This window comes from Saccoglossus kowalevskii, chromosome 5 (genome assembly GCF_978046115.1).
Source record: "Saccoglossus kowalevskii chromosome 5, keSacKowa6.1, whole genome shotgun sequence".
NCBI lineage: Eukaryota > Metazoa > Hemichordata > Enteropneusta > Harrimaniidae > Saccoglossus > Saccoglossus kowalevskii.
The window spans coordinates 31,564,098-31,585,526 of record NC_140645.1 but is presented as its reverse complement, the minus strand read 5'-3'; the positions used below and the strand labels follow the sequence as shown (position 1 = coordinate 31,585,526).

At 34.9% G+C, this 21,429-nt stretch overlaps 1 protein-coding gene across 2 annotated transcripts in view; it reads left to right on the top strand.

Annotated features, from left to right (window-relative positions):
* LOC146746059 (CD276 antigen homolog) overlaps nt 1-21,368 on the top strand; it is a 28,265-nt gene extending 6,897 nt beyond the window's left edge. Inside the window, exons 2-6 of one of the 2 annotated variants that reach the window (XM_085499319.1) lie at nt 3,695-4,021; nt 15,793-16,098; nt 16,933-17,076; nt 17,609-17,636; nt 18,036-21,368. In XM_085499319.1, coding sequence (XP_085355445.1) covers nt 3,695-4,021; nt 15,793-16,098; nt 16,933-17,076; nt 17,609-17,636; nt 18,036-18,093 — 863 coding nt within the window. In that variant the 3' untranslated portion in view covers nt 18,094-21,368. Of the gene's footprint in view, nt 1-3,694; nt 4,022-15,792; nt 16,099-16,932; nt 17,077-17,605; nt 17,637-18,035 lie in introns of both variants that reach the window. The other variant, XM_085499318.1, reaches the window with a different exon arrangement.
* Nucleotides 21,369-21,429: the final 61 nt, after the last annotated feature.

Genomic DNA, 21,429 nt, shown 5'->3' with positions numbered 1-21,429 from the left:
AAAAAACATATCCACGTTGAATAGAGCAGCGTAAATACACAAATTAGCATAACAAAGGATGACCTTTCTGACCTTTTACTGACGCACAACGCGATTTGAAATACAGGGTCGTGTACAGTTTGGGTCATTTAAACAACGGATTTTCCACGTTTTCATTCCGGTTTTTGTACAATTTGGACTGTAATTTGCCCATTGAAAGTACAGTTGTGAAATAAACCGGTTTTGTGACTCATCATACTACTTGTAACTGTGAATATTTGACGTTCAGCGGTACGCGGCGGGACGCGGTGTATCATGTACGGCGACCGGCACAGCGACCTCAGTTCCAACATCTGACCTGGATACCTTTGGTATAACCAAAGTTTTGTGACAGTATGACTGACAAGTTTTGTCGTTGTTCTGGGGTAAGTTTGATGGTGTAAGATCGGATTTTCGCATCGTTTTTGTGACACGTACATGATATGTCTTGTCTCAACTCCGGCCGAAAGACTTTGCACGCCGTCGCTCTAATACAGTGGTTGGTGTACACTCGGCACAAATCTGTAGCTTTCGAAATTACTTTCATTATCTCCTGTAATTTATTTACCCATAGTGAAGAATTACAATACCATATATCGTCGTCGAATTCTGCGTTGTCCCGTGTTTTTTGAAACAGATGGCAATTACCCGGGTGCACTGCAATTTTGTCAGCTGCCGCTACCAGACACCGGTTGTTATTGGTGGCATACATTTTTGCCTGTGACTCATAGTTTTTTTGCATTTTTATGTCATTAAATCCCTCAATTATATCTTGTACTTAAAGATCATGTTTTCTTTGTTGGAAGTTCGCAATCCATCCCAAAGTAACAACCCTGGGAACATAGCGTTCTGGCGTTCGTGTAGGCACCTCACGGTGTTAAGGGACGGTGGTTTAGGTTTGTGTGGCGAACGACAATCACCCAACGACCGACGCTCACAACTTGGATCCCACCATTAACAAAAAGCAATATTATAGTTATATAACTTTTCAGATGTTTTTAATTCAGTATTTTTTTCAATATTCTTCTAAAATTCAACCACTATATTTCCCTAAAAATCAAATAATACCGGTTTTATGTATTTCCGTATTAAACCTGTAGTCAATTCATGTTCCAGGGCCACTTGGTTTAGCCGTGCATTATCAGCCAATATACCATGGATTGCATATGCAAATTTTGTGTTTGGACCAATCAAATCAATGGATTAACACCATCAATATACTGGTATAATATAATTCTCTATATTGCATGAAGTGACATTACTATCCATTTTAAATTTATCACTTGCATGATGAAATGTCTGATTGACAAATTACAATTTTCACGAGCCTTTCACTATACAGTAAATCTTGGAAGCACGTTCATGTTTTCATTAAAACACACCGTTGTAATTAAAAACATGTGTATTATATATTATATATGAAAATTAAGCACACTGTAAACACACAAAAATACACTTTTTAAAAATAAAACACGGGGATATAAATGTGCAATTAATGTGTTTATTGATATGACATTTATGAACTGATGTATCCAACTTTATGCAAACAGTATTAACAAAATTGAGTGAAAAGTATGGGGACTCGTGAGTAAACATTATGGTATCTTGATGATTTTTTTATTATGTCGCAGTATATTTTCCTGGGAGTTTGAGGGACTGCATTCGAGACAACAATACCACATAGCAATAGATTGGGTCTTTTTAGTTATGTCCATGAGGAAAGGGTTCAACGATGTTATTGTTCGTTTCAGTAAATTACTTATCTTTTTTTGAAGTGTCAATGTTCAAAATATTGAGTATTGTATCTACAAAAGGTTTGAATTTCAGTAAACACACTTATTCAGCTGCACACAAGTCATAAGGACACTTCTTCATGCGATTGATAATATCTTTTACATCAACTATATATGTCTGTTTTTTAAATGTTACACTCGAACTTACCTTATCAATGTTTATATTTAGGAATAAATACTTACTTGATTATGTGATTTGTTTATTGTATGTTATGATTACTGTGCAATAGTGCAAAGTGCTTCATCATGAAACACATCATTTGATATATTTTGTTTTTTTACCATGCTATCAATGTAAATACATTTTAAATGATAAAACACTTTTTCAATACATATTTCTGGTGGAAACAGGATGCAAAATGTGCGACTAGTAAAAATACTTCTAAAGGGGCTGTGATAATTAGCACTTTTTATACATGTTTCTGGTGAAAACAATTTTCAAAACGTGTTTCTAATTACACACATTAAATAATGTGTGTTATGAGCAAAAACATCTCTAAAATGTTCCAATACAAGTGTTTTCATAATATACACTAAACACTTAATGTATTTAATTATAAATCAAGTGATTTTAAAGTGGGCACAAAAATGTGTCATATTTTAAAACACAGTATACGTATATATTTCTTACAACTGTAGCAACATAACAATTATCTCTTAATCTAATAGCCACCTGTCCGTCTGTTATTTCAGCTAGTCGTTTTAGATAAACAATCAGATATAAATATCATTAAATTTATTCAAACCCGCTCGCCCGACACCTTCCAAATCACTAACCGACGTTTCTAGCCGATCGGCCTGTACTATACTATACAGTTACTTCAGTTTATGTATATATGCACCCTCGAGCATACGGAATTCGCATTTCTGTTTTGTTATATGTTGATTTTGCCAGGGTTTATGTCACGGTTATTTATTTTCTGGATCACTCATGTGTATTCAAAATCAGATCAATTTTCGTATCTACTAGAACTGGGTAGTTCCCCATAATAAAAATTACGTAATTCAACATAATTGGAGCGTTGTGAGTGTGTGATTAATTAATTAATTTAATTAATTATTTAATTTGAAATTATTTATGATTTTTTGGACAAACTACAATAATCATTGTGTAGCAATAATTGTACGTGCAGCAACATATTTGATACATATGAGCACGTTGTTATGCAATACACCACAGTGTAATACACAAATACTGATAATACTTGGGGCAATATCTACTGTTGATTTTTAAATCATAAAATAATATAAATGAAAGGTCGAAACAAACAGGTGTTGAACAAATGACGGAGCAAAAATAAGTAGTACTCTCGATGTAACTGTCAATGACTTGGGATACTTTGTTATTGAGTCAGAAGATTTTCTTTTACAACGCAATTTTCATCATGGTATAGATGGTTGACAAAAATATTGGAGAGAATCCAGATGAAGTAGTGAAAGACGTATTTGCAAAGTAATAATGATGTTACTCCATTGGAAATTTAAATAGAAAAGCTTCAATTTTATTGATATTATCAACCAAATTTATATACATAACAGGTAAAACAGGTAAATATGTATAATGTAATAGTTTTCAATTAGTTCAATTTTCAATGTTGCAAGCATCGCATTATCATACAATATGTATGTTCGTTAAATATGTGTTTAATTATATTAAATAACCTGGGTAAAAGGTCAAAATATTGCAAATATTGAACATGTACTCATGAAAAAAGCTGTTTTATTTAAAAATAACTCTTAAGCCATAATCTCCATTGACCGTAACATATATGGAAACAGGAAGTCAATCTTAGTAACAACTTAGTAACACTACAATATTATTATTTTAGCTAAAATTTATTTTCATATTACATTGCCCTATGATCTTTTTTTGATGATTTCAGGTCAAAATGCTGTTCCACCACTATCGCAGGACGTATTCAGAGGTGTTAATGTTACTATGACTTGTAAATTGACAGATTTCGGTGGATCTCTTGCAAAGTGGTCTGTAAAAGATAAATATGATTCAGTATTTGTTATACCTGACGGCGGACCTGCATCTACAGGAACGGCATATGATAGTTCACTTCACTCAGACTGGAATGTATATATAGATGGTTCAAACTATGATCTGAAAATACCCAATGTTGACATAGCTGATGAAGGATGTTATTTTTGTGGACCAAATTTACAGAGTGATATATCTGATTGTGCAGATTTGAAAGTGATAGGTAAGGAAATGAGGACTTTTTACCAGTCAAGCTTGTAAGAACCACTGTTCTAAGCGTTCATTGATTACATTTTTTGTTTGAATGCAAATTAGAAACCTTCAGAGTTGCATTGATATATTAAAATGAGTAAATCTTTATATATAGAACATTATTTATATCAATGTAATCGTGATGATCTACTAATTTACATATGAACATAGGCACACCTTTTGTAAGTACAACATTCAAAAGTGCTTATTTTATTATGTATATTAAAATATCCAATCTCTTTAATAACATTACAAATAATTAATAACTTTTTGCAAATTTAAATACAATGCTTTCGCATTGCTGTTTCAACCCTAAAACTTTGTTGTATTCAAGATTAATTGTGACAATACATATTCATATTAAAAAAAATTAAAATAAATGAAATATGTTTTTTTAATTCTACTCAGGCGAATTATAATTAAGCACTTCTAGACCTAATTCTTTCGGTCCATGTGTCCAATTTCTGTTGCGTGTTTCATCATCCTTAGCTACCTAATTTAAATATAATACCACTCTCTATGGACGGGGCGGGGGGGGGGGGTATCGGCTGGTATCTAGTGTAAGAAATAGACAAGGGATAAAGGCTCCAGCCAGCTCATATTTTTTAAACTGGAAAAAACAGATAAACAGAATGAAAAATCAAATCTATACAAAATACCAGGTTGAAGAATATTAGTTGCTCCTTCAAATTTCGCCAAAGCCTTACCTACATTTTACCTATATCCGCAGAATAAATCAAGAAAACTACACAAATTGACTCCATTTACGAATAATTAACGGTTTGCCCGAACGCATGGCACAGTTGGAGGCCTGGCCTGTTCAGCATTTTATCAACGACCAATCATGCATGTTTTATGGAAATATTCACGTCTAACTGCAGCACTTTTTTTTCTGCGATGAGGCATTTGTTTTTATACTAAAATATCTGAATAACTTTGAATAAAGCTGGAAATTATTAGATGTAAGATATTTACATCTATTAAGGACATTCGGTAGTCTGATTCCCCACTGTTGGTTCAACCCCAAAACTTGTTTGTATTCAAAATTAATTATGGCAATGCATATTCATATTAAAACAAACTATGATAAAGGGAATAATATTATATAACAAAGGGCAAGGTCACCAGAGTTCAACTATGTTTAAGGATATGGTAGTATAAAGGTTTCTGCTGACCTATTTCTTAGCGTCGCGTAAATAGCGTGTATGCTTATTTATCAAAGCGACGATTTCACAAAATTGCTTGCTGTAAATATTTGCTGTGTCACGTTGCTTTAACGCTGTAAACATTGAACGACTTGCGTTATAGCGAGCACCGTTTTTAATGTAAACAATAATTTCCCAATAATTAAAAAGAATTATAATGTTCGCACTGAAATAAAAACGCATGCTTCGCCGACAAAACGGAACTATGCGTCCATGCAAAATCGATGTCAGAAAAAAAATACGTGTCAGCGAATTTCTCTATTAAATTCACGTAATAATACACATTTGTCGATTTCAAAATATTACCGGATGTACAAGTTTATTACACATACACATAAAAAAGAACAGATAAATATATTTGCAGACAACTAGAAACTGTTTGCATAGATAAGTTTATGTATATAGAATGAATGCGATGTAGCGATTGATATCAGTAATGCTTCACTGATATCAAGTTCAATAATTTTCAATATTTACTGAGATTTCGTTCATATTAAGCTCACTTTTTTTACGTACACACTTCAGCAGACTATCAAACATTAACCGGAATAATAAAATGTAGATTAACAGTCTTTATTATTCATAACATCGTAACTACGCAACTTTGACAAAACGCTGGAACGGCGGTACTGTGATAGGTATTTTGGTGTTTCGAAACCTTTCACTCAGGTAACCGGGATTCGATTGTTCTCCACGTTGGATTCACAAAAAACACACAGAAGCTCAATTCGTGTCACCTTCGATTCTCCGACTGACTCGTGCTCTCCTCCCGAGACAACTTCAAATCACTTTATTAACTTGTCAACCATTAGCCAATTACAATAGAGTATAAGAGACTTTGAGGCGTTGCCTCCAAACAAACAGTCAATCACACGAAAGTTTTACACATCATAATACAATTGATTAATCGCCACTATATTAGGACAATCACTATCATATCGTCAATGTCAGTTTATATTTATGGGCGCTAATGGTCTTGCAATAACATTCCACAGTTGACATCAATATACATCATTAGTTCTGGACTATGACCAAGGTACTGCATAAGCTTGAAATCGCAAGCTCATGAGAATGTGTCGACTGATCTCAACCAGTCCTGTCATCTGGACTCATCATTTAACCTTTATCAGTAGATGTCATGGCAACCACCATTAAGCTGAAATATAAATCATGATACAACCCCCTTTTCAAATTCTGCTTATGCACTCCGGGCATAATGTTCCCATGTCAAAGATGTCGTCACATTTATATTCCACACGTCAAATAAATCAACATTCGTCATGCAAATAAACACACACTAATATAACAAAATATATAGTTTCAAATGAGTAAAAACAAAGATTAAATACAATGACTATACGTCTAAATACAATGATTATAATTCCAAATAAAATGTTTATAAATTTAAACACAAAGGTTATAATTCTAAATACAATGATTATATTTTCAAATGTCCTACTCTACCAAGGAGAGGTGCCAGCACTTCACTTGTTACCCAAATATTCAGCATTTGGTTCTCTGTCTAATGCATATCAGCAATATATCTTTGAATTTCGGTATATACTTCAGACAACCCCACTAGCAATCTGTAATGATTCCCTATACCTTCTACGGCTGTGCACACACTATCTTTCCATTTTGGTACCTTAACGGCCTTGGGCAAAGGAATCACACGTTCCTCATTATGTAGTTTGTATTTCAAATCACCCCATTCAATATTTAACACAGACGTGAATATGCCTCGCTCGATGGTCAAATTTCCGATTACGGGTCGCTTTGCAAAGCCAAATGACTCGGAGACACGTACAGGGTCATGACATTTATCAAGACATACAGCTTGCCATTTGATATCTCTAAAATCAATTTCGTACGGAGCAATTTAGGCACACGATACATTATAGAGCAGTTACGATAACATTTATACAATCGAATAATCGCCAATGTCAATAAGAATCCTAAACAAAATAAAATAAGAATTAAGGTTTTGTTCCAAAGTTGGATCACGGAACTCTTCAAATCTCGCAAGGGATGGTCCGTAATTAACTCATATACTGGCAAATATAACGTTTTAGCCCGGGCCCTGGGAAGGGTTGCAATCAATATACTCAAAGTTCTCACCTTACAAATTGTATATACTAACAAAATCAGCGACCCTGTACATATAATAGCCAGAATGGTTTCAATTATAGTAATAGATTTGACCTCCAAAAATGGCAAGACAGGAGTTTCACCGCGATAGAATAATAAATTGGTTTGTTTTTCTTCAATAAATCCGCCGTCCTGTTTAAATCCACTACCAAACGTGCGTTCGAACGTACAATTCCAACCAAATTCCCCCTGTTAATGGTTATGTTAGGGAGTTGTACTCGCCACGCATTCTCGTACATTGATTCTCCTGTAATTTCTATCAAGTCTCCTGAGTCATAAAAGGGTATTAAGAATGGCGAATTTACCGGATGCAGAAACGCGGGGGCATCATCTTCTGTGCAACTAGTCAAAAACGGTGGTATATTAAAAATTATCTGAATGTATAGCGCATCCACATGGCAATTTAATTATACACATTGTAAACCTTCAATAGGCTCTTGGCTTCTATCCCCGCATTCTATCAACCATTTTGTATCATTGCCATTCACTAAGATATTCCCCTGTCCAATTTCAAGAACCTTCGGGTTGTATACAGGATTAATTATTAAATCTATTTTACATGTATTATGAATTTCCCTTTTATTATCATAGAACAAGGCCTTCGTACACGACGACTTACGCATATTTATCATAGTAATTAAAGAGGGACAATCTTTTACTGACAGACCACTACAGGTCGAAAATTGGTCTGTACTCATTTCAATATAAGAAGTTTCATCTTCATTAATGCCAAAATTCTCTGAAACTAACGTCACCTTCGTGCGCCTGTTCTTTGCTGTATTATTGTCAAAACGCTGAGGCTTATCACCTAAATCATAAGGGAGGGGCATAGGCATGACTATCACCTTATACACCTTGAATATGTCATTTTTTATTGTTATGGGGATCCTAACCTTTATGTACACATTTTTGTCTGTACGCCGAAATGTCACTCTCGCATTATGGTAATAATAATTCAAACTTGTATATGCTATATCAAAATTAGAATATTTCCTTTGTACCTTCTTCCGTACCTCTCTTAAAGCATTCCCTAACACCTTTGGTTCGACCAACTGCAAAGGCAACCTTTCTTGTAATAACACGTCAATTGAACCCAGCCTGTAACGTTTGCAGCCGCTGGACAGCATATCGAAACATTAAATGTGTGGATCGCCGTTCATAATTTAATTCTTTTTCTAATGCCTCTTGATTGAGTTCCATGTTGTTCAAGCGTTCTCTCCATTGCGATAAACCAGATATGGTCGAATAAATGGCCTCATGATTTTCCTTAATCCCATTCAAAGCATTTGCTATTCTCTTATTCGTTGTGAAAACATATGAATTTAAATCATCTTTGTATGCAACAATTTGATTTGTCATAACTTCGGTGGAACTTTCCAGTGCCGCTACATGTTGTCTTAAAATATTTACATCGTTCAACACTTTCCCTACAAAGTCTAATAGTCCCCTCTTCTGTCGCTCATCGCCCAAATCTTGGCTCTCTATCTCTGGGATAACACACAAATTGCCCTCTCGTCTCTCGAAATGTGAGACATATAAAACTTATTCTGTTGCTCAATTAGTTTCAAAATTTACCCGTATTCCTCACAAAACTTCGGAATGAGGTGAACTGTTGCGAACGTATGGTGCCAATAAGTTAAACTGTTATCAATGTTCGCTACTCGTTCAAACAATACTCAATAATTGGGGCGCAGAACATAATCTCTCATCTGCACAGATGATCTCCATCGTACGCCCAGTAATACACTAATAAATATCAACGCTATTCTCATCTTGACATCAATTTCTCGGGAGACGGACTATAAAATTAGTAATGAAATGAAAAGAAAGGGACATGATACATGAAAATGATAAATCCGTGGTCATTTCTCAATTTGCGTGATCGAATGGTAGAATTAAGTACCCACCTAATGTTCTCACCAAATTGTCCACGCCGTAATCGCCCGGCGTCTAAGCGAATGTGAGACTCCAACACTAACCCGTACGCAGTTAAGATGCAGGAATAACACCATCACTTAGCGCCGCCCACTCTTCTTGTAACTTAATCATGGGTTTTATCATAGATTCACTCCACGCATATCCAGAAAAGATACCCCATGAATGAACTTTTTAAGCGTTATTGTTAGTCATGAATGATGTGCGTCCCACAGTCTAAATAACGTTCGCCTTGTCACACCTAATCTCTTCTTAATATACCTCTGAACTATTAATCAATTTCCTTCGCTTTCTCTTATTTGCTTTAGTTGACCCCATAAGGGGTATCGAATGGTTTTCTAAAAATAATCTCGCCTGTTCGTTTAAATTTTTATAACACTCCCAAGAATTTTGATCCGCTGGATAACCTACCCATTTAATAAGATATTCTTTTCTACCATTTCTTGGTCCCCCCTAATAATTTCTTTGATACCAAAATACCCGCTATTCTTACTGTTCATCTCTGTGTCTCTGGGCCCTTCAGAATTATTTTCTCCTTCAGGTATATCATCTAAATTAGGAACAATTTCTTCAGGAATTCCCGTTTGAGTGGGTGGGAGTTCACTTTGCATTCCTGTATCCCTCACATCAGTATTCACAATTTTAAATTCAGAGGTTTCCCCAATTATATCCTCGTCATTTTGTTCTTCACGTAAGGCCCCGTGTTTTAATCTATTAACATGCACTATATTTTTGAATATTTTCCCATCACATACGCGTTGCAATCGGAAATTCACGGGAGATATATTTTCAAACGTGCGATATGGCCCGTGTCACTGATGTTCCAATTTTTTACTCAACCCCGAAGTTGTTTTAGGTGTATACAAATAAACAATGTCCCCAACTTGGAAAGTACTCTCTTTCGCCCGCCGGTCAAAATAATATTTCATTCTTCCTTGATTAGCTTCAATGCATTTCAAAGCAGTCTCATGGGCGACTTTTAATTTCTCTTTCAGTAATTCCGCATAATCTCGGGGTATTTTATTCCCTTGTTCCGGTTCTAATAATACTGTATCTATGGGTAGCGTCGCCCGTCTCCCATACGTCAAATAAAACGGCATTTCCTGAATCGTTTCCTGTCTGGTTACTCTATACGCAAATAACGCGGCCGATATAAATACATCCCAATCTTCCTGTCTAGAGTCGCAAAACATACTTAATATTTGAATTAATGTTTGATTAAAACGTTCCGTATTCGCGTTGCATTGTGGGTTATATGATGTCGTGTTGGCTTTTCTGATTCCAAACATTTGACAGGTCGCCCTGATTACTTCTGATAAGAAATTTTGATCCCTGTCTGATAAGAGACATCGTGGTGATCCGTACCTGCATATAATTTCATCAAATAGAATTCTAGCTGTTGTACGCGCAGACGTGTTTTCCGTCGCAAAAGCCTCAGCCCATTTCGTGAAGTAATCGGTAAACACGATGATATATCGATTTCCCGCCCGAGTTTTATGTATGGGTCCAATAAAATCAACTCTGACCCTATGCCAGGGGGCCTCTATTTTTAACTGTATTAGGGGGGCCTTGGAGCGTAGTTTAGGAGATTTCCTAGTGGCACATTCTACACAAGTAGACACCCAACTGTGGATTTCAGAAGCCATTTTTGGCCAATAATAACGTTGTCTGATTGAAGCATAGGTTTTTGCAAACCCAAAATAACCTGCTGTCACTTCATTGTGAAATAGTTCTAAAACGCGATTTCTTAATTTATGTGGAATGACTAACTGTTTTACACAATCCTGTTCTTTACTAAATTTACCCTTGGGGAACCAGAGGTGATATAATTTTCCATTCTCCATAACATATTCGTCCCTAGTATATGCCAACATTTGCGCTTTGAACGGTTCAGGTGGTAGGGTCCCATTTGTTAAATATTCTATTACTTGGCTTATTTCTGGGTCGGCCCGTTGCATTTCACTAACATCAATACGCCATGCTCCTTCTCATGCTAATCACAACATCGCAATTGTATCTTTAGATCAACAGAAAGCTAGACTTACCTATTTGAAAGAGCTAAAAACACTTACCTGTTTGAAACTCCTAAATCATTCGGTTTTGGTGACCATGTATCATTTATCATTTCCTTATGTCACTGCAGAGTATGGAAACTATAACTCAAGGCCCATGATCACGCAACCTAAAATAAAATAATAGGCGAAATAATATTTTGATGGCAGGTGTTTCAGGAATTGATGGGTCAATTTTGTCCAAACTACATTCACACAAATAAATTAAACGTATCACATTCCTCAAAAGCTATGACAAATAAAATAAGCCCAATGAATGCGTCTGAAACTTTGTGGTAACAGTAATGTCACACCTGATGGTTCCGGTCATGCACAATGCACAATAATTATCATACCAATGTCCGTTATCACGTAGATTGTTAAGGTAGTTCGCCCGTATTCAGTCAACGAGTCACAAAATACATTACTCAAGCGTCACTCATAGTAAGATGTTTACTCACAGTGAAAGAAGCCTCAGTGTCACGTAGGTAATTTTTTTCCCAGTGAAACATAATCATTCGGTTGGTTGCTGGAAAGAACAATTCACACCATAAATATCGGCCGGTGTGTGTGTGTGTGTACGTTTCACGGATATCTCAGGAACCGTATGTTGGTTTTTAATGGAACTCGGTGTGTAGATGCTCTGGGCTAATGTGCAGATTTGATTAGGTTTTGGTTGAAATCAATGCATATTAATTACCTGATTTGCATGATAATAAGTTATTTTTTAGCTGTTTTTTGACTGTTCCACTGATATCCAAAGAGCCATTCATTAGATTTTAGATTAGTACATAGATGCTCTGGACTAATACACAGATGTGATTAGTTTTGGATAAAAATTCATCCATATAATTAACCTAATTTGCATAATGATTAGTCAATTTTTGGCTTTTCAACTGATATGTCATATACTAATCATCACATTTCAACGAAACTTACATAGATACATAGGACGATGAACAGCCAGATATGTGAAATATTAATTACCAAATTTGCATAATTAATCATTTTTCAGCTTTTGATATTTCAAGTACTATTACTTCATTACTTTTCAATAAAACTTGGTACATAGACGCTCTAGAACAATCCAAAGACCTGATTAATTTTAAGTAAAAATGTGTGCATATTAATCAACTAATTTGCATAATTAGTTAATTTTTGGCTTTTACACTGATATCGCAAGTACTAATTATCCCATTTCAATGAATCTTGGTATATAGATAATCTAGAACAATGCACATACCTGATTAGTTTTGGATTAAAATCAGTGCATATTAATTACCTAATTTGCATAATTACCCCAATTTTCAGCTTTTACACTGATATCTCATGTATTAATTATTCCATTTCAATGAAACATAGTACAATGATGTTCCAGAACAATGCACAGACCCACTCAGATCATATTAATTACCTAATTTGCATAATAAATCAAATTTTTGGTTCTACACATTTCAATGAAACTTGTGACAGTACTTATCTTAATTCAATGAATCTTGGTAGATATGTGCACTAACACAATGTGATGATCAGATTTATATACATCTATAATAATTATCTTATTTGCATAATAATTTACTTTTTAGCTTTCCACTAATTTAGTTAGCATTAATTGTCACATTATAATGAAACTTTGTACATATGCACCCTGAAGCAATATACAGACCTAAATCCATGTATAATAATTGCTTAGTTTGTATAATTCATTTGGTTCATTGGGGGTAATCCACAGACATGATTAGTTTAATGTTGATAGACATGCATATTGATTATCTATTATTAGCCCATTTCTGATATCTAAACAAATCAGATTTAAATTGAATTCATTGCAGAAGTGCTCTGGAATAAATTAGACTAAAAACCATCGATGAAAAATCAAATGTATTCTCTGTATGTATTATAAATTTTGAATTAGTTGCCAAGCTTCTAGTTTGAAAAGCTAACGATAGACAATTGCGCGTTGAGCCTATTAATATATATATACGGATAGTACGAGTAGAGCAGTCGCTATTTTATATTCGGCAGTTAAAGAATTAACGTACTTTAGGTATAATAAATAAAATACTAATGCTTTTAGCAATATATATTTGTATATCAGTACGTTTTAGTCTCGGTTCTGGCGTAATCCGAAAATTGATAAATGACGCTCAATTATTTTCTCACAAAAATAGACACAACTCTTCTTAACGTACTTTAGGTACAATAAATATAAATACTTTTAACGCTTTTAATGCTTTTAACAATATATATTTGTAAATCAGTACGTTTTAGTCCCGGTTCTGGCACAATCCGAAAACGTGGAATTGTGGAATGAACCAAACTTCGCATATACATCAGGCGATTATAATAGACAAATGTACATGCATTTTTTTCATTATCCAATTTAAGATGGCCGAATGGCAACCAATTTAAGATGGCCGAATGACAACCATTCTACGAACTCGATGCACTTCATCTCACTTTTCCATATGGGTTCAAAATTGTATACTGGTAGCCATTTTTTATTAGCTCCGCTGTCGACTTTGTTGAAAACCGCAAGTCTGATTGTTTTGATACTATACATATTGTTCATTTTCTAATGATGTCTTCTGTTCTGTAATTGAAATGTGCATTGCTAACAGCAGAGCTATCTCAGCCGAGAGGCTGCTTGTTGAAGAATGAGTTTCCGGATCCCATATATTCAAACATTGTTCTAATCGCATGGTTTCGCTAAAGCCAACCATTCATAACCGGCCCACGAACCCGTGCGTGATCAGGTTAGGAAAAGCTGTATTTCACTGCAATTAAATCGATTCATTTGATTGGGTGCGCCACCAATCAGCTCATCACAGCTTAAAACAATGGCGGCGTGTAGGCTTTATGCTGATTCACCCGGAGTCAAGAACAGAAGGTCTATATTAATTGACACGTTTCCAAAATATAGTATTCCAACGTTGAAAATTGTTTGTGGGCAAGTGACTGAAGACGATGGAATGTCTAAATATTTGTACAAACCGTGTTTAGTAAACTGACAAAATTATCCAAACTGATAACATTTCGGCTTGCCCACAGTCCCTCTATTGACTGTTGTTTGAAGACGCCATTTTAATTAAGTATGCATCGAGACACGCGTTCGGAACATTTCATTATAATCCCTTTGTAAAGAATTACACTCTGTGTCCCAGTTATTTGTTGTTATATGTCACAACTGTTTAGGAGTTGGTCGGATTCTCTAATATTTTGTTTTTGCGACTGTTTTGTCACGATTTTCACGATGTTTTGTATTGTTCACATTTTGATCATTTGTGTTGTTGATTTCGAAAGGTTTGACGTCGCCGATCGATCCACAATGTCATGACTACTAATCAACTGTTACTCTATATCAGGATTACGGTAGTAACATAAGTTTCCTCCACTACATCTGCCTCTTCCATTTTCGAGAACAAAATCCTAGTCAAGGTTGTCGTCGTCAAATCTATAAAGTCACTGTATACTTTCCGTGGCATGGTTTCAATGTGTTGGTTTTAAAGAGATCACGAACGACGTCTATGTACTATGCCTGCGTTCAAAGTCAGGTGCTTTGCATTCTGGGCATATTTCCATGGCCGCAATCTATCTCAGGCTGGAGGGTCAAAAAAAATGCTAATGACAAACACGCTAATCCGCAGGTGTGAATCGTTTATTAACCCGTGGCGCGCACTGTTTCAAAGAAATACGTTCCGTTTCCAGACCGGTCTATAGAGGAACTGTGTTGCAAAAACACATCATTTCTCTCAGATACAGTACTAAGCGCTTTCTTTTGATGGTCAGTAAGATCGTTCACAGAGAAAAAGCTAGCAACACGCTCATTTCTATATTCCACAATTTTATTTACCAAGTAATGCGTTGTTTCTGTTGTGAGTTCTGATAGGATGATGCAAATAAGCCGAAGTTAATTTTATAGACATTTGAGGGCGTGCGACATACAGTAACTCGTAGTGAAATGTGCGAAGGGTTAATGTTGAGTCTTCGGCCGAATAAATAGTCCTTGGCTAGTGAAGATGATATTCATATTGCTTAGACCGTTCTAGTTAAAACATACATCACACATCAAACATCAAGTCACATATCTTGCGTTTATAGTACAGACATTACAGGCATTATGTCATTGACAATGCCTTGTTACAAAATAAAAAGCAATAAATTTGCTACATACCTTCACATCGATATCTGGTAAAACTTAAATAAACTTTTTGGAACTCGTGTCAAATCGGTAAATGATTTTAGACCTGTGTGTAAAATAACATGAATATTTGTGTGAGTATATTTTCATTTAATTTAGCAAGCATTTCGCGATTCATATTGCATGATTTTCAGGACTACACATTTTTTTGATGGCATTCAATGTACATTTTATATTTATGTATAAATATTTATTTTAACAGTACCAGCTGATAGAATAGAATTGTACATAGAAGGCGAGGAAGACGTTTTTGAAAAAGGTAATGAATATAATATTACTTGCAAGGTATTCGATGGACGACCAATTGCAAGCCTGACTTTGAAATTAGATAACGTTGTTAGACAAGTTGAACCCGATTCCGTTGATAACGGAGATGGAACGTTCACATCTATTATATCAAGTGAATACACAGCAGTATTAGAAGATGATGGAAAACAATTTCACTGTAATGCTGTCCAGGAGGGTGTCGACAAACCATTGACCTTAGAGCTGGATGTTACAATAATTGGTGAGTAGTATTGAAGTATGCTACATTTGTGTCTATAATTATGTAGTATGTGTAAATACTATGAAACTCGAAGTGGTTTCGAATTACACAAACCTGCACCAATACCTCGCAACATTTTCGCAGATCCTAGAAAACAATACAATGTGTAGATAATGCACCTGGGAAGAAATGAATAGCTAGCAATTATTGCCAGTTAGTGTGCTACAAGTATAGTCCTCTTGAGCTCATTCGGACAGCACAATAGACCCCAGAGCTAGTAACTGCAGCACTTGTAGTAACAGTGATGCCTCTTTGGACATGGTTCACCTCGACAAATGAATGCTCAGTGTCACAGTGACCCGCGAGTTTTTTGTATGTAAAAGAAGCATTACTAGTGTAGAATCTTGCAATATGTTGATAATATATAGACATTTATAACTTGAGTCCTTCTTAGGAACATTCTTTATTAACTTTTTCTGGACAGCTATATTAAACTGTTCAGCTGTCTATTAAAATTTCATTGATGTTTTTGTCGTCTTGGCAGAAGTCATTGTGCAGTAGTCACATAATAATTTACAGTATGAAATGTTACGTTTTGATCGCAATAATTCTTATTTTATGTAATTTAACGTAGAATTAAAACCCCAATATTAAATAACTGATATGTAGTTCAACTCGCAATCTTGAATGAGAACCCCATCTGAGCAATCTGATATATATGTAAACTAATTGTGAAAATTGCAAGAGTTATTTTCATCTGTCCACGGCTGGATTTGACAGAAAACAACAGTGATAAACCAAATTGTGCTTAGGGATAAGTTTTCATTGAATATACGGAAATATTATTCATTGCAGACAACGAGAAAGGTTCCTTTGTCTGTTTCTCTTCGTGGTGGTGCATCTTGGTGATTATCCTACTTATTTTGATTTTGATCGGTGGAGGTATAGGTGTAGTCGTATGTTGCAAGGGAAAATGTTGGCCTCCTAAATCAAAACAAGGTACGTATTTATTTACATTCTAAAAAGTGTGTGTACACAGTAGCCCATAATATTGCATCTTTTATTATACATAATATCACAAGGACAAGTTCAACACTTCATTTCGCATAAATACACAATCTTACATAAATTAGAATAACAATGGTAAACAATAATTTGGCCCGGTTTGTTTCATAATACAACTAAGTTTGGACATTGAGAAACGACCAGGTTGTGGCGTTAATCAGTTTAAGATTAGTAGATAAAAAAACAAGAGACACGAGATCCCAATTCCCAAATTGGCAAAACGCACTTCCCGTTACGCTACGTCTCCCAAAAAGACAACTTGAGAAAACGTCTACTGAATGTGCTCTTACAGTGACCAGACGGACGTCGAATCTTTGACGTCACAAACACGTATTATAATACACAGTATAACATAGTATAATATAACACATAATATAATATCAATTTATACTACATTTGAAACCTTCCGTCCTGGCTCGTAAAACATAAAATGATAGTTGTATTTGTTGTAATTGTGTTTCAGTAGGACATCAAAGTGACGACAACAAACATGGGTGAGTTCACACCGTGTATATCCAATTAAAGTTGCTATATGGATGAACATTTTTAATACAACAGTATTTTTAGATGACAAAATTGTATGCAACAAAACAACCGGTGCACATACGTATTACAGAGTTGCATTGTTAAATTTAACGAATATTCTTGGCGTGTGCTACAAGTTTTCAGTTTATGGTAAATCACAGTCATTGTATCTGTCAATAAACAGTGTCAAAGAACAACTTTAAAAATGTTTTGTTCTATATTGCAAAAGTATTGAATGCTTTGTTAGTTCTCTAATTACTATGAGTATGTTTGTCAGCATATTAACATTATTCGTTTAATATCAAATGTCTCAAACAAATATGTAAAATTAACGTATATTATTATTTTTTGATATATTTTCATTTCAGGAAAGATGAAGACAATATAGGAATACGTCCACTGACTAAATTCAAGGAGAATGTGTAATTTACATTGAGATGTAACCATCTTGGCACACCGAATACAGACCTAAATAAATAACAGATGTCAGTGAATATTTACACGTGTTTATCAAGGGATACTAAACTACGACTGAATTTATAACTGCTAATTTTTATAATATATTTTTACCAGATCTGTGATTGTTCGTTTATTCTAGTTATCAAAAGCTTGGGACTACAATCGGCGTATAAAATGTGCGGAACAGGGACTTTTTCTCAGTTATTAACTTCACTGTCATCGAAGGTGACAGAACGTAGCTCATGGGTTGACTGGTCCTGTCGTCGTCTGTCCGTCGTCCGCCAACTTTTATTTAGGCGACTTCTTCTCCCAAACCGTAAGCTAGACTAACATGTTATTTATAACACAGCTACCTGGTGTGATCCTCTGTCTATTTTTTTTTCATGACATCATATGTTTAGGGAATAATTTTGTAATTTTTGGTCAAAAATGATTTTTTTAACAATTCAATGTTCTTGAAATGAACTAGAGTATGATTTACTAACTTCATGAGACCATATGCAAATGTCTATTTTTAGTAGATATTTGTGTTTTTTTGTGAGCTCATTTTTGCATATTTTTGACCTTTTCTCCAATCTCCAGATTGCTTTTGGACTCAAATTCCTTTATTTGGTGAAGATATATCTATTTTAGTGAATGATGTTTTTTTTGGTGAATATTTGTTTTTTGTTTTTTCCCCATGCGTTATAAATGGGTTATGTATAATACCTGGACTGTAATAGATAAGTGTATTGTTAGTTACTACCTGGGCCAATGTTTTTCAATAATGTTAAATTTCAAGTCAAGGTCATTTCAATGTGCATATATGTTTGCTGCTATTGGACAACTGTAACAGTTTCTCCTAAACTGCCTGCCAGATTACTTTGAAATTCATAATGTAGACACATGACTGGGTTCTCTTTCAAATTTGTTCATTTGTTGATGATATTTCTATTTTTGTGAAAGTTATGATTTTTTTGTGATTAGATTTTTTTTATTTTTCTCTTCTTGTATGTATATATGGGCTAGGTGTAATACATGGACTATGATAGGCAAGTGTATTATTGGGTTCTGAACTACCAGGGACAATGTTTTTAAAAAAAGGATAATTTCAATGTTTAAGTTTGCTGATATAAGACTATGTTGAAGTTAAGATCAAGGTCATCCCCTCCCGATCTCCAGGGTTGGGCCAAAGTCTTCACAAGGTCACATGTTCATTGTGTGTGTAGAAGGACTGTGTAATACTACACGTCAGAAAGGATACCCCCTCATTAATGTGACATTAATATTTTTTTCCGGACACATTGAAACATCAAAGATGTAAGATAGCAAAAAAAACCAACCACAATAATTACAGTAAGTGGGCCAAACAAAGACATCACTACTAACTCATTACTAAGTTGATCTGTGAAACAACAGCTAAAAACGCCCAACTGAATGTGTTCATGGATGTGACGGATCTTGTTATACCCCCCTAGATCCGCAACTGATTTTATATTGTCTTAGCATTAGATTGGCACTTTTTTTATTATGTCTTGAGGTTGTTTTAAATTCATTATTATATCTTATAAAACACTCTAGCCCAGCTATTATGATACCCCGAAAACATTGGCAGCGAATTGATGGGTGGCTGTATTTTGACGTTAATGCAGATTATGCACAGTTAGGCCCATCAGATAATCTACTATGTAGGAGAATGATACAGGGTTGACGTAGTCAAAATCAAAATTACTGTAATACATGATGAAATAATTTTCATTGTTTTATGGGGTCCGGATTCATTAGAATGTCGTCAGATCGCGCTATTGCAGAAGCTTGTCTGGCTTTGCGTGACGCATCAACAGTGTTGAGAGAATGTATATCGACGCCTCAGACGTCGTCAACATTTGTCGCTGGAACTAATAACTAAACATCACAAGGAAGAACTAGTTGTTCAGATCCGGGTGCATACGATATATGCACTGAACATTAATATTATTATACCATTAATCTGTACCCAAGTTGGGCACAATGTTCGGATGTGACAACAACTATATTAGGCGTTCTGCAGATGTCGAAAATTCGGTATAGTTTCAGAAGTACGAATGTCTGTGTCTATACAGCCACGGCTTTGGGAACGCAGATGCAATCGTTCAAACGTAGAAAAACTAGCACTAGCAAGTATTATTACTTTGATTGGAATGCAAGTTTTGCACAGCATTTGATTTTATGGCGATACAGACCTGAAAAAACCTATGCACGTTGTCATATAAGGCGATCGAGGCCAAGTGGCAAAACACACAAAAACGACGAATTCGGCCGACGGATCGTTTGGCTGTGAAAGTATGTTATTTTTTCATCATTTGTAAGATTCTGAAAAATGCAGTAAAGGCATTTTAACATTATTGCATAGAGAACCATGTTAAAGGAAGGTGCATGATAGCGCATTATAGGGCCTGAAGTTATAATGCAATAGGAAACATTGTTGCATTATAGCGATTGAGGACTTTAGTTTGTGCCTGGCTACATTATAGGAATTTTTTGCATTATAGCATAGAGATCGTTCAAAAACATGCAATGATGCAAGAGTGACATAACACATGAGTGGATGCTTGCTCTTTTGATTTAGTAACACGAATGCCGAAAAACCGAATTTATGAAATATACGAAGTATGATTGTTTACCAAGGATGCTGATTACAAAATGTATACTTAGTAACAAAGCACGGCAATTATATGTATTATATATTACATACGATATATAAACAAGCACAGCCACGCATCAATTTGCGGCCAATGTTCGGGGTATCGTGATGTCTGGATTACGGTGTTTGATTGCACATAAAATATGATAATGCGACACCAGAATATTAAAACATAACATGAAAGTTCATAAAATGTCTAAATGCAAAGTGTCAACTTAACGCAAAGACAATATAAAAATGTTAACTTAATAATATTATACATCAGTAACCATCCTACATTGCTGACAAAACTTGATGATCTTTCACTATCAAAACTACTGGTGTTTCAATCATTCGCTTTTAGGTGGCAAACAACCTAGACACATGAACGATTGTTTGGACCAGTTAGGAAATCTTTGAAGATTCAACATTTATTTCACTTGGTAAATGATGGGGGGGGGGTGTGTCCATCAGATATTAATTCTGTTTATAAGAATGGATTAAACCAAGGACGTGACTGCTATCTCTGCTATCTGACTGTTGAAGTTATTTTTGCTGTGAAAAATACGTTATGAACAATAAATTATTATTTTTGTTCTAATCAGTTTCTCCATCATTTTTAATATGGTAACTATTTTTAATAACTTTTATTGTCACTGTGA